At 36.9% G+C, this 12,648-nt stretch overlaps 1 protein-coding gene across 1 annotated transcript in view; it reads right to left on the reverse strand.

The window, feature by feature from the left end:
• The window catches only part of GNA13 (guanine nucleotide binding protein (G protein), alpha 13), a 26,093-nt gene extending 13,537 nt beyond the window's left edge, over positions 1–12,556 (reverse strand). Inside the window, exons 1-2 of the mRNA XM_010285758.1 lie at positions 12,526–12,556; positions 10,835–11,079 (exon numbers count right to left, since the gene is read on the reverse strand). Coding sequence (XP_010284060.1) covers positions 10,835–11,079; positions 12,526–12,556 — 276 coding nt within the window. The remainder of the gene's footprint in view (positions 1–10,834; positions 11,080–12,525) is intronic.
• Positions 12,557–12,648: the final 92 nt, after the last annotated feature.

Here is a 12,648-nt window from a genome sequence, read left to right on the forward strand (position 1 = left end):
AGTGAAAGAGGGGAGGTAAGCCAAGCCACACACCAAGTCACTCTAGAACGAAATACTCCAAATAAAGCTCCTGTATCAGCTGTTTCTCCTTCTTGCACTGAATTCAGTTTTGCACTACCCTTCAAAGTGCCTCATTCACTTACACAATTCAGACTCGTATTTTCTCCAATCAGCAGAGCATTTCCACTGTTTCAGATATAACATGCTATCCCAGTTAACCAAATGAAGATATGATTAATACTAAACAGAACTTAATCTGCATGCTAGTATACCACAGAGCAAACTGTTCCAGTTTTGAATTACTTCCTAAGAGGGAAAAAATCCAATTTCATTTTTCTTAGCTAGGTACCTCTCTGCTCTCCTGAAGAAGGGATGTAATTGCCAGATTGGTAACAAAACTTGCTTAAGAACATGAAAACTCACTACAGCTTTTAGGCATGAAACAGCATTCCATTAAAGCCTATAAAACTACAGTATGCCCCATGCAAGGCACGCTGTTATCATATTTCCAACTAGTTCTGAAAGACTACTTGGAAACCAGGATGTGCCATATTCTACAAACAGATGGGAATTTTAAGAAACTGCATAGCTTTGAGTTGTATGAAGTGATACTCCGTTTGTACAACTCAAGAACTAGACCCAAAAGTCTGCTGAGACTCTTTCCCATGATTAAAATACCATAGGAATACATGGCATTTATCCTGCATGTCATTTTCCTTAGGATCACCAATGCTTCCAAATATGAAGCAAACCCAAGTCTACTGCAGCCTCTTCTAGAGATCAGGGCCAGGTTTAAGAAATGAAATAAATGGCATATAAGTCACAACATGTGCAGAACCAGAGCATCTAACAAAGGTGCTTCCATTTGCCAGAACCTGAACAGAAATTAATCCATGAAAGCAAATTAGGATGTGCTGTCCACAAGATCAGGTGAACTTAGTTTCTTCAAAGACCTTTTTACTCTCTCCCTCAGTGTGTATTTACAATCCAAACTCCTCTTCCAGAAAGTTTACTTTTGGAAAGACACCGATACTTTGCCGAAGATTTTCAAATTTCATTGAGGAAACAAATATTCCAAGTCACGGCACACACGCAGACCTAGAAGTCATATGAAAACATGCACTGACCATGACGAAACAGCCACCTCCCAATTACTATTTACACTCTGGGAAGCATCTATATAAACTTCAGATGTTTTGCACACAAAACAGACTGGAACCAGACTGTAAACATTTGCTCTTCTTTCAGTGCACTGACCCACTGGCTCCATGACTTCATGTGTTTGCAACTCAAACTGCATTTAATCTAACACTGAAGCAGTAGTGAGTCTGCAAATCTGCTATCCATCACTTAGAGCTTTACTTGCTTCCAAGTTGTACAAGACCAGCAAAGGCTCCCAAAAACATGACAAATATTTGGCATATGGAAACATATCAGCACTAAAACTGGCCATATTAAACTTTAAGATGCTTGAAAAGCCCATTACTGCATACTCTGTAAACTAAATCACACTGTTTCAAAAGCAGAACCCTAAACTAGATATCAATGCATGCACTTAAGTATCCCTAGGATTCAGTTTTAAAATACATTTGGTTCCTATTTCAGCCTCATGAGAAGTCCAGATGACCAACGCTTTTTAGTTCCTTCCTCTGACTCAATTAGCAGAATCCATTTCAATTAAGTTCTGATATTTCTGTTTGCAAACAAGTGACATACTAATATATCAGCTCTTGTTACAAGCTATCTGACAAGATTCAGTGATAATTTACTAGGTCTTGTGAAAGATCTACATGTGTCACTAGATGAATAATAGTGTTTTTAAAAAACAGTAAAAGCTGTGTCTAAAGCACTTAAAATAACAGTACACAAGACTCCCTGAACAGCAGCAACATCCAAAAGGCTGCAAACATTTCACATCACTTGTAGAATTTGATACTAGAAGTTAACTAGAAATCGAAAAACTAGAAATTAATTGCTACAGCAACTATCTGTTTGCTAGTGAAAACAGTTTAAAGGTCCCAATACCATCCACATGTAAAATTTCAGCAGATCACCCTGCATTGAGGGTGGTTTTTTTTGTTTTTGTAGGGTTTTTCGTGTGTTTTGTTTGGTGGTGGGGTTTTTTGTTTTTGTGTGTGGTGGTTTTTTTTTTTTTTTTTTTTTTTTTTTTTTTTTTTTTTTTTTTTTTTTTTTTTTTTTTTTTTTTTTTTTTTTTTTTTTTTTTTTTTTTTTTTTTTTTTTTTTTTTTTTTTTTTTTTTTTTTTTTTTTTTTTTTTTTTTTTTTTTTTTTTTTTTTTTTTTTTTTTTTTTTTTTTTTTTTTTTTTTTTTTTTTTTTTTTTTTTTTTTTTTTTTTTTTTTTTTTTTTTTTTTTTTTTTTTTTTTTTTTTTTTTTTTTTTTTTTTTTTTTTTTTTTTTTTTTTTTTTTTTTTTTTTTTTTTTTTTTTTTTTTTTTTTTTTTTTTTTTTTTTTTTTTTTTTTTTTTTTTTTTTTTTTTTTTTTTTTTTTTTTTTTTTTTTTTTTTTTTTTTTTTTTTTTTTTTTTTTTTTTTTTTTTTTTTTTTTTTTTTTTTTTTTTTTTTTTTTTTTTTTTTTTTTTTTTTTTTTTTTTTTTTTTTTTTTTTTTTTTTTTTTTTTTTTTTTTTTTTTTTTTTTTTTTTTTTTTTTTTTTTTTTTTTTTTTTTTTTTTTTTTTTTTTTTTACACACACTATTTTGTGTAGCTATTTTAAATTACAAATGGTTCCAGTGCATTGTGTTTTCTCGCCTGGAAATTCTGCATCCTCTTTATTTGGTCACCAGTGGGTGATCAAATACCGTCATGTGCCCAGTGAGAAGCGCTTCCAGGCAGTCTGCAGAGGCTCCCGTCGGTTTGTTTAAAATTATTTCTCTGGCATCATCAAACAAAGGAAAGACACAGAAACTCATGTGTGATTATGTATTCCTGCACCTCTCATCCATAAAAAGAATCTGGGATCTTTTCAATTCCTTGGTTAAGTCACTGAAGAGAAGCATGATATTCCACTTATTTTAACTGAGGAGACTATGAAGTACTGGGAAAAATTTAAGGCATGAACGACCATGAGGGAGAAGTGTGAAGCATGGTACAGTGAATTAAGGGCTGTAAAAGGCAGCTCTCTGCCTCTTTAAGTCCAAAAATTTTCTTCTCTGAAATAGTTGGAGCTGTCAGTTATTGTGATGATACAGAATTCAGAGTGTTTTCTGTAGTTAAAATTCTTCAACTTTTTCACCTGCATTACCTGATATTTATTGTTAACACAGACATGCAAGTAGAGAAGATATTGGAAATAATTTAGGACCTTCTTTAGCTGCTGACATAGTCTTAAACATTCACCATTTAAATTCAACCTGTCACACTACTTCGGTTACAGAATATAAGGGGTAGTCTCCATGATTATTCAGAGATTTTTATTTGTATTAAATACATTTATCATTTGAGGCTGCTGAGTTAACTAATATTGTGTTCTATGACCCATTTATTCACCTTTAAGATGTAAAAAAAGACTTCATATTCCAGAGCAATATCACTTGGTATCGGCTGGACCACACCAGCACCATCAGTGATACAGCTCGCTGTTCTGCAAAAGGGCAGGCTCTGCACCTTCTGAACTTTTCAACTGATCTGTGATGAATTTAGATACGTCCAAAAAAAAAAAAAAAAAGAGAGCCAGTAGACACAATGCTGGTATGGAGATTACCTTGCTTTCTATGTAAAACACTAGTACAGTTACTCTATTGCTTTTCTTACGCAGTCAGGTCATCTGGACTTACGTTTTCTAACATTTTCTTAAGCAACTTCCTCAGCTACCACAAGCTAAAGTTTCCTACCACTTTGCTAGTTCTGCATAAGAGGTACAGCATGAACTCAGAACATATAAATAGCATTTATCAGTAACTGAAGTTTAGGTCCATAAAGACAGCCAAAACAGTCATCCAAATACAACCTGAGTGTAATACGTGCTCAGTGAGAGCAGACTTAACTAGCCTCTAAGGCTGAAGTCTTGTTACAGTAAGCTCAAATTAGGGAACAGGAGCACAAATCAACACTGCCCCTGGCATGACACCTTAATCCTAAAGGATCCCATATTTACATATGAAAAAGATCACTCCATAGTCTTTGCCTCAGGTGCAAAATTAATTTCACCTATATAGATGGAAGATCACAGCTGCATTCATACCACATGTTTTGCCAGCATGGAGATTTGCTGACAGCTATGAATACTCGAACTTTGTAGTGTAGATTGGGTTTATATTTAGTAAGTCATTTCTAAATGGACAGAGTACAGTGTAGCCATTCTACATTTAAATTCTGTGAAGTAATGTAATGAGACAGTTCTACAGGTACTAACATGTAGTATCTCGCAGGTTGGTAGACAGCAAGGAAATGGGCTCTGAATGAATGTTTGTACCAAGGTCTCCTCATGCTCTAAACAGCAGAAGCAGCAAATGCTCAGCTAATACATTTGTCCAATTTAAAAGAATCTGCTGAGAATAGGTTCACACATTCAAGACTTGTGAAAGGCTAAGAAAGTCTCTTCCGCTGAAGCCTTTAGAGGTTGTTGGCATGCACAGCATATTCAGGAAGCCACATATATTTTACTTTTATTTAATCAAGGCTCAGTTACAGAAATACAAATTTTGCAGAAAGTAGATCACCTTTTAGTTGTCTGCAACAAAATGTTTAGGAAATTAAGGCATGCGATTATTAACACAACATAGCTTGTTCAAGAGAGAGTACATATAAGAACACATTGCTCTGCTCCCACACGGTATTGGGAAAGTCTGCATTTTAAAAGCAGTGGTTCCTCATAAACAGGTATCTGGATCATGTTTAAATTAAGAATTCCATCCTCAGAGGTTGCACTGAAACCACACAGAAAAGATACACTGGTACAAGCTAAGTGTAATGCACAGGCCTCAAAAAAGTTGCTAGCGTTCTTGGTTGGAAGACAGCTTGACATGCTGCTGTCTGGCACGTGTGTGCTGGGATAACACATCCACATCAAGACGGCTCCCACTGAAAGATCTCTCAATCCAGAGCCACATCTGTGCTTAAAAACAATAGTAACAAGAAAGAAAAACATAAAAAAGAAAAATAGTAACATTCAGAAAACATTAGGGCAAAGATTTCTTCAGTAAAAATCAGATCAGCTTGCTCTACATCAATTGGCAATACAAGACCACTCTTCTCCAAACACTTCAATATTTTACTGCTAACAAAAGAAAAACAGCAGGCAGGAAAGGAAGAATGGTGGAAAGGAAAGAAGGCAGTCCCAGAAACAGCCTTTCAAGGCACACCAACTCCCAGAAGCTGAAACAGAAATCCAAATTTGGAAAACGATGAAAAAATGGTATTTTGTGTTAAATTAGTATAAAAGTCCACCTGAGGACCATTCAGCTCAATTAAAATATTATGGTCAATCCCCATTACCAAAGCACTAGCATACGCATTGAAGGGTTTCTGGCCACAATCCAAGAGCAAGGACAAGCCTCCTTATTGTTTGACTCTAGTGTTAATCCCTATATGGAGCCTTATTAATACAAACTCAAAGCCAGCATTATCTTGTCATCAGGGCAGGAAAAGCAGCAAATCCTCAAGAACTCTAAGTCTTTTCTGAGGATTTGAATGACTAATTTTAAAGTATAAATTTTTAAAGCTCTTTTCTTTCCATAGTTATAGCAACAAGCTTTGATAAATCCTTTTCACATAAAGACCAAAAGATGGCAAGTAGCTCTAACCTTTCCAAGGGCTTTAAGGAGTCATGCTCACTGTACACATGCCATCCTGCTATATGATGTTTGGCAGACCTATTGATTGGGGAAAAAGAAGGAAAATAGTTCATATTTCAACAGATACAAAGCAGCAGCTTTTTGTTTTTCCTCACAAAAATTCAAGCAAAATTCAGTGTAATTACAATATTGTTTTTAAATATAGTAACTCTGAATTATATGATTAAGCGCCCAAATAGTCCATGCACATGTTTACAGAAACACTGGGTGACTGGATCTCGTATGAGCCTTCTTCATAATGAAGAAGATTCTTCTATCAGTCTGAGAAACTTTCTACCGACAGCTTATGCACTCAAGCGTAACCCAATAGAATCACCACCTACATACTTCAAGCAGAAACTCAGCAGAACAACCAAACACCCAATCCCAGAACCAAGAGATCTGGGAAAAGGACAGGGGAAAGCCATCTCTACCTTCCACCTTAGGGGTGTGAGGAGGTTGCAGAGGATGAATACTGAGAGGAATATCAACAAATTACAGAGGGCACAAGCTGTTGAAAGGCTTCTGAAATTCAGTGTCACAAATACGGTGTAGATGCTTTTAATGAACCCTAGATAAGATACTCTGTCTTCTTCCAGGTTCTACGCTTGTGACTTCAGAGACGCAGAAGTACTGACCTCACAACTTTTTCATAAGATGGGCATCCACATTTGAGAAAGAGGAAGACCTCAACATCTGGCAGTCTAGTCCAGCTTCCAACACCACTGACCTCTGCAGGATCTCTACTCTATAATCAAGCACATTTCAAGGATGTGCTGCCTATGCACCTGAAAGAATGGTAAATTTTGCTAATATTTTGCAACAGCCATTTGACTACTCGTTATTTCCCACAGAGTTAATTTAATGTTCTCGTGTGTATGACAACCCCACCAATATTCAGAGATAGAATCCAGAAGAGCCCAAACAGAAGAAGATAAAATACAATCTTCCAGTAAACTGAAGAACACTCTCCAAAAATACTAGTCTGCAAAAGAAAAACGCTACAGAGAAGCTGCAGCAAAACTAGCAGTACAACTTCAAGCTGAACACGCCTTTTCCTGTCTTCTATAATCTGATCTAGCTCTTGAAGACATGTCACAGAAGTAAACAGGATCCAGAGGTATATGCATATCCTATCATCCTTACTGTACCTTCTATGTCTGCAGTTCTATGCAAATGCAGACAGAATAAAGTCACTGCCCCTGCGCATTGCAGGTTTGTGGCACAAAAAAACCCCAAACAACATTCAGTGTAATTTGCAAGCAGGGCAAAATATCTATCTGAAGATCAACAATTGCTGGTAGCAAACATCCAAACCCACCCAAAAGTTACCTCTATTAAGACCAAACCTTTAACACATTCAAAGCTTATCAAGCATCTGAGCAACTCTGCTTTCACCCCACTTTTTCATTCTCAGGGAACTAGAGGACTCCAGAACACTACCTCAAAACACTTCTCTGTTAACAACTCTCACAGCAAATTCAAGAAATGCAAGTTCACAGCAAACGCACTCAAGTGGGAGGCAGCGTACAACGGTACTCGTACAGAGAAGTGCTTTCCTCGGTGTTACTGGATACGCAGCACCAGCACTAGGCACTCCTCAGCTGCCAGTGCCTCAAAGTCTCAGTGAGAACAGCAAACCTTTACAGTCACATAATTAAATAGCTCACGAGTATAAATAGAAAAGCTGGGAAATGCCTAGTTAAATAGGTTTGCATGTTGTAGAATTAAGATAATGGGTGTGTTTATCAAAGTCATCTCAGGAGATTTTTACCAGAAATCAACTTGCAATAAGAAATCTGAAATGTTAATTAGATATCAGGAAGCATTAGGCTAACACAGACTAACTCTGTAACTAATCCATGTTAGCCATCTGACTAGAGGCCATAGGAGAAATAAGCTCAGTAGATGAAGGAGTGAAAGCTTGAGGATGACCAGAATCCTAAGTGTAAGTTACAGGAACTAAGCTACAGAGCCAGTCTTTAGTTAACTGTGTTAGTGGAACTATCACCTGAGTGGCTTCAGTTTGTAAAAAAAATTGAGGGATTATAATATTAACCACCTGAGAAGTATTTAAGCAGCATATATTATACTAAGCTGTAATTACCTCTTTCCAGTTTTAAAGCACTACACAAGTATGAACTAATGAATTGCCACAAATACTGTTGTTAGTGGCCAGAAGGCCCCTATTTTTATACCAAGGAAAATAAATCGTATTGACTATCCCCATGACCACTGAAGTTAACAAAATGAGGAAGGACACTCCAGTGAACTAGGCATGGAAATGCTGATTTCTAATTCCGTTAAAATACAACGAAGTTCTGTTTTTTCCCCTCTCATGCTGCTATAAAAAGACCACATTGTTTCTTTAGGCTCCTAGCATCATCCCTGGCATTGTAAGCGAAAGATGATGGAGAAAAATGAAAAAAGCAGGAACAGCTCAATGATGTCTCACAAATGTATGGATCTCTTAAGTTTTAACCAGATGCATGCAGAAACTTTAATCTTAAACCCTCTTTCTCTGTATTTCCTATCTGTCCGAGCTAGAAATGGTTTCTAGAACTACATACTCTCGCTTCCCTATCTCCAGAATTTCTATGTAAATGTCAACATTTTTCACTCCTTATCCATCACTGCTCTGTTCTTCATTTGCTCATTTCTACCTTTGCCCCAAAGTGTCCTATTCCCATGATACACAATACTTTCCCAGCATTCCTGCCTGTGCTCTCTTAATATGAACCATGTTTTTCAGTGCAGTGTCAAACTCGGTCCAGTGAAAAAAGTTAAACTCATTCAACAGTCTGAAAAGAAGTTAAGAGTATATACAGTCAAATAATACTCTTCTACCATACTCAGTCCCAGCATTTTACACTTTTTCTTATGCCACTTTTCCCTCTCTCCTACTCATCTAATGATTGCTGGTAGCTCATCTTTCATTACATTTTCTGCCACAAGCAGTTCAACTGGAAGTAGAACAGTATTCTCCTCTTACTCCCCACTCTACAATGCTAACAATTTTCAGCCTTGAATCCTTACTTCAAGAGTCAGTACTTGCAGAACCGTCTGCATCTCTTCCAACTTCCCCCTGTTCTATCTCCTGACTCGGGTACGCCTGTCACTCCCTCCTTAACCATTTGTGTCTTCCTTCCACATTACGACACATTATCTAAACTCTCTGAACCTCTTCTACAAAGCCTGTCAGCAGGTACAGCAAAAACAAGTACTGCTTTCAGGAGGTTTCCGCCATTCTGCCGCCCACGTGGAGCTCTCTCATAACTTAAGCTGGAAGCTTAGAGGGGTAAAACGAAGACTTCACGCTTGGCCAGCACCAATCACCCTGCTTGCACTCAATACAATGACATCATTCAGCTTTTTTTTTTTTAATGTTTATAACTTGGCATAAATATCTCAGGATGAAATTTGGAAAGGATTTAGGAAATAAAGCAATATAAGTATAAATAAAGCAGTTACCTTACTTTCAAAAGTTAGTATTAGGACATTACTCAACTGTTAAGAGCACTTAAGAAAATATCCTTGAGTTCTGCCTAAAACACAACATGATCCATATATATTTTTGCAGAGGACATTATACAGATTTAGGGATTTCCAAAAGAAAGCAACAGCTGTTTTTTCCTGTTGGATTCAGAAGAACACATTCTTCAAATCCTATTCAAAGCGAAACTGTGCACATTCTTCAGTTATGGAAAGAACCTACTTCTCAGAGACGACAGAATAGTCATAGCTCCCTTTTCCTTTGCTACTTAGCCTGAAGCACTAAACATGCTTAATCAAAGACAAAACAATTTTATTTAACGGATTTTAAAACAGATCACTCCAGCACAGCACTTACGTCACTAGAAGTCACATCTGCACCAGAAGAGGACCTTGCCTATAGCAGAGCAATTATCCTTTTATGATAACTTTGAAGGCAAAATACAAAGGAGCAACAGGTCTCATTACAAACTTACTTACCCAGCTCAGAACTAGGCTGGGCAGGCGACAGGCACCTGCCCATTCTGCAACCTCTATAAGACATTCCGGGATCAGGGCAATACATATTTATAGAGTATTTACACAACTTATTTAAGTCAGAGTATGATTACACAACCATTCATAATAGCTCAACAGGAGACATCATCAGCTATTGTTCAGATTCACACTAACACAAAGGTTATTTTTAAGACATAAAAACACAAAGCCACTTAGGTTTAAGAGACCTACAAGAATAGATTTAATCTATTTTAAGGTTCTCAATCCCCACCCCCACAAAACCCTATGCCACTGGCATTTAGTGCACAAGTCTATGAACCAATAAACAGAAAATTTAACTTAAATTCCTCGTTTCCTTTTGCAGCATTTATATGGACAGTTAAAGCTCCAGCTCAAGAATCAAGATGGTTTTTTTTCCTTTCCAATCCCACTGTTGAATTGTATACTCCACCTCAACCCACTATTAAATTGTATACTCCACCTTCAGCTGAGAACTTCAATATAACAAAAATCTCATTACATGAGTATTAACACAGACATTCAAAATTAAACAGGAAGTATACAGAGGGAATGTTTGCTAGATTGCTCAAATTGGAATAGAGAAGGGAGTGGTTTTTAAATTCTTGTCATTAACCCCTGCATATCTTTTCTTAAAAATCCCATTACTATTAAGTCTTTGTTTATTGCAAACCGTTTTTTTTGTTTTGGTTTTTTTTAAGTTGATGAACTAGTTAACAAAGGGTGGAAATAATCATATGGTAAAAACACTACACAGGTACTAGCTTTGTTACAAAAACATAAAAGACCTCTATACCTCAGCTTTCTCACATACGAAATGAGGACAATTATGTCAGAAGCTCTTTATTATTCTTGTTTTTTTAAAAAGGGAGAGGAGGAGCTAAATGCATCTGTTTGCAATACCACAGTGTAACAGTCTACCATTCAAAAATGCCTAAGATCTATAAGGAGGCCGCTTGATCAGTTTTATGGAAAAGCAACACAGGAAAAAGAAAAAGAATCATGCACACTCAGTTAAAAACACTGAAACACAGATCTTACCAGCTGGAATTCTCTGCGCCGGTCGTACGCGTGCTGGATACCACTATCCGCCCATAGAGCTCTTATGGCTGGAAGGTACTGTAAAAAAACTGCTGTCTCCACCATGCCTTGCACCACTGTGACTGACCGAGTATCAAAAGCCATCATCGTATCTCCGTTACTCTGGTTAGCAGGATCTCCCCAAGGGATATGAAGTTTCTCTCTGGCATCTACAAGGACTCTCACACCTTTAACATGAAAGAGCACTGCAATTAGACTTTCTCAGCATCTACTATTTCACCAGCCTACAGATCTGCAAAGATTCAAACCATACACCTACTCTGTACTGTCAAAGCTCAATAGACTATCCACTCAGTAAGAAATCAGAAAGTTTCTGAAAAATTGACTCAAAGTACTGCATTTTCAGCTAATATCAAAACTCAGTTATTTGCTACCAGAAAAACATGTCCATGAGCAGCAGCGTAATATCCACAGTACAAGTTTAACTCGTGAAAAAGTGCTATTTTTAATTACTAAATCCCCAATCTGTGCTACCAAGCACCCTCTTTCCCCTGACATGAATACATGACGAATGAAGTACGTTTAAAAGCTTATTGCAGAGCATGTTAAACCATCCGATGGCTTATTTTAAGCTTTCCTAGTCTTTGTATTCTTATGAACTTGTTATCTCATTATATCAAATTGTAGAAAGTTATCACTGCCTCGAACATTTTCAGAGATATGAAGACAATATTAGCACTTTTTTAGAAAGTATGTTTTTCCTGCATAAGTGCAGAAGGAGTTTTATCACATAAAGACTTCCCGACACTTTTCTGGTTGTTGTTTTGGTAAATATACTCTAGAAGAAATAGAGTATTTTAAATTTTGCTTATAAAGGACTTAAAAATACCCCAACACTGTGCATACTGATAAGGGAAATGCAGGGAAATGAATTCTAGTACTAAATTTACTGATGAAAAAATAAAAAGAAAATTCCAGAGAGAATAAGCAACTGTAAAGGCATATGGAGAGGTATAAGGAAATTAAGATGTAGTAAAAAAAGACTGTATAATAACGTATTTGTTCAATGCCAAATATTTTTTCGAGCTTCATTCTCTTTCCATAATTTGTCTGTCAAAAGCAATGACTGCAGGAAAGCAGCCTCCAAAAAAGATCTGTGGTTCCCAAGTGTATACTTTCACAGAGTAGGAAGTACCTTACTTTTTATTAATGAACTATAACCTGGTCAGCATACATGCACGTGATTTCTACTGCCTTGCTATTTATAGTTTTTCCGGGGTTGATTCACAAACAGTTTTGTAAAACAATTCTCTCTAAAAATCACTGGCCCTCAGTCCCCTTCAAGTGCAGGGCTGAGGTCTGACAACGCTTTGCTGTTTTGAGAAACTTAGTTAAGACTTTGTCAAGGTATTACACAATCCAAACCGAGAATCTGATGAGCGATTTTTCTGAGAGAGAGAAAATAAGTAAGGATGACCAATTAAGTAAGGCTGACAGCAGTGAAATCAAGAGCCCACTCCTAAACCATGTGTGGAGATTTTGGCAATGCATCTATGAAAAGTGGCTCTATGTGCGGGTTTCCGTTAATTGATGTGTCAGCCCAGTTTCCAACACGATGGCAACGCTTCTTCCACTGAAGCGAAATGCAGAGAGCGCTTCCTCCGCGGGCACTGGACACGTCTCATCCTCACCCGCCTTCAGGTGCATCTTCCCCCCATCCATTATCGGTCATTACTGCGATCTCATTACCAGGAAATGGCAAAGCTCGGGACCTTACGGACTGAAACCGCAGCTCCCACGGCAAGAGCTGAAGC

Source organism: Phaethon lepturus, unplaced genomic scaffold, assembly GCF_000687285.1.
Source record: "Phaethon lepturus isolate BGI_N335 unplaced genomic scaffold, ASM68728v1 scaffold36164, whole genome shotgun sequence".
NCBI lineage: Eukaryota > Metazoa > Chordata > Aves > Phaethontiformes > Phaethontidae > Phaethon > Phaethon lepturus.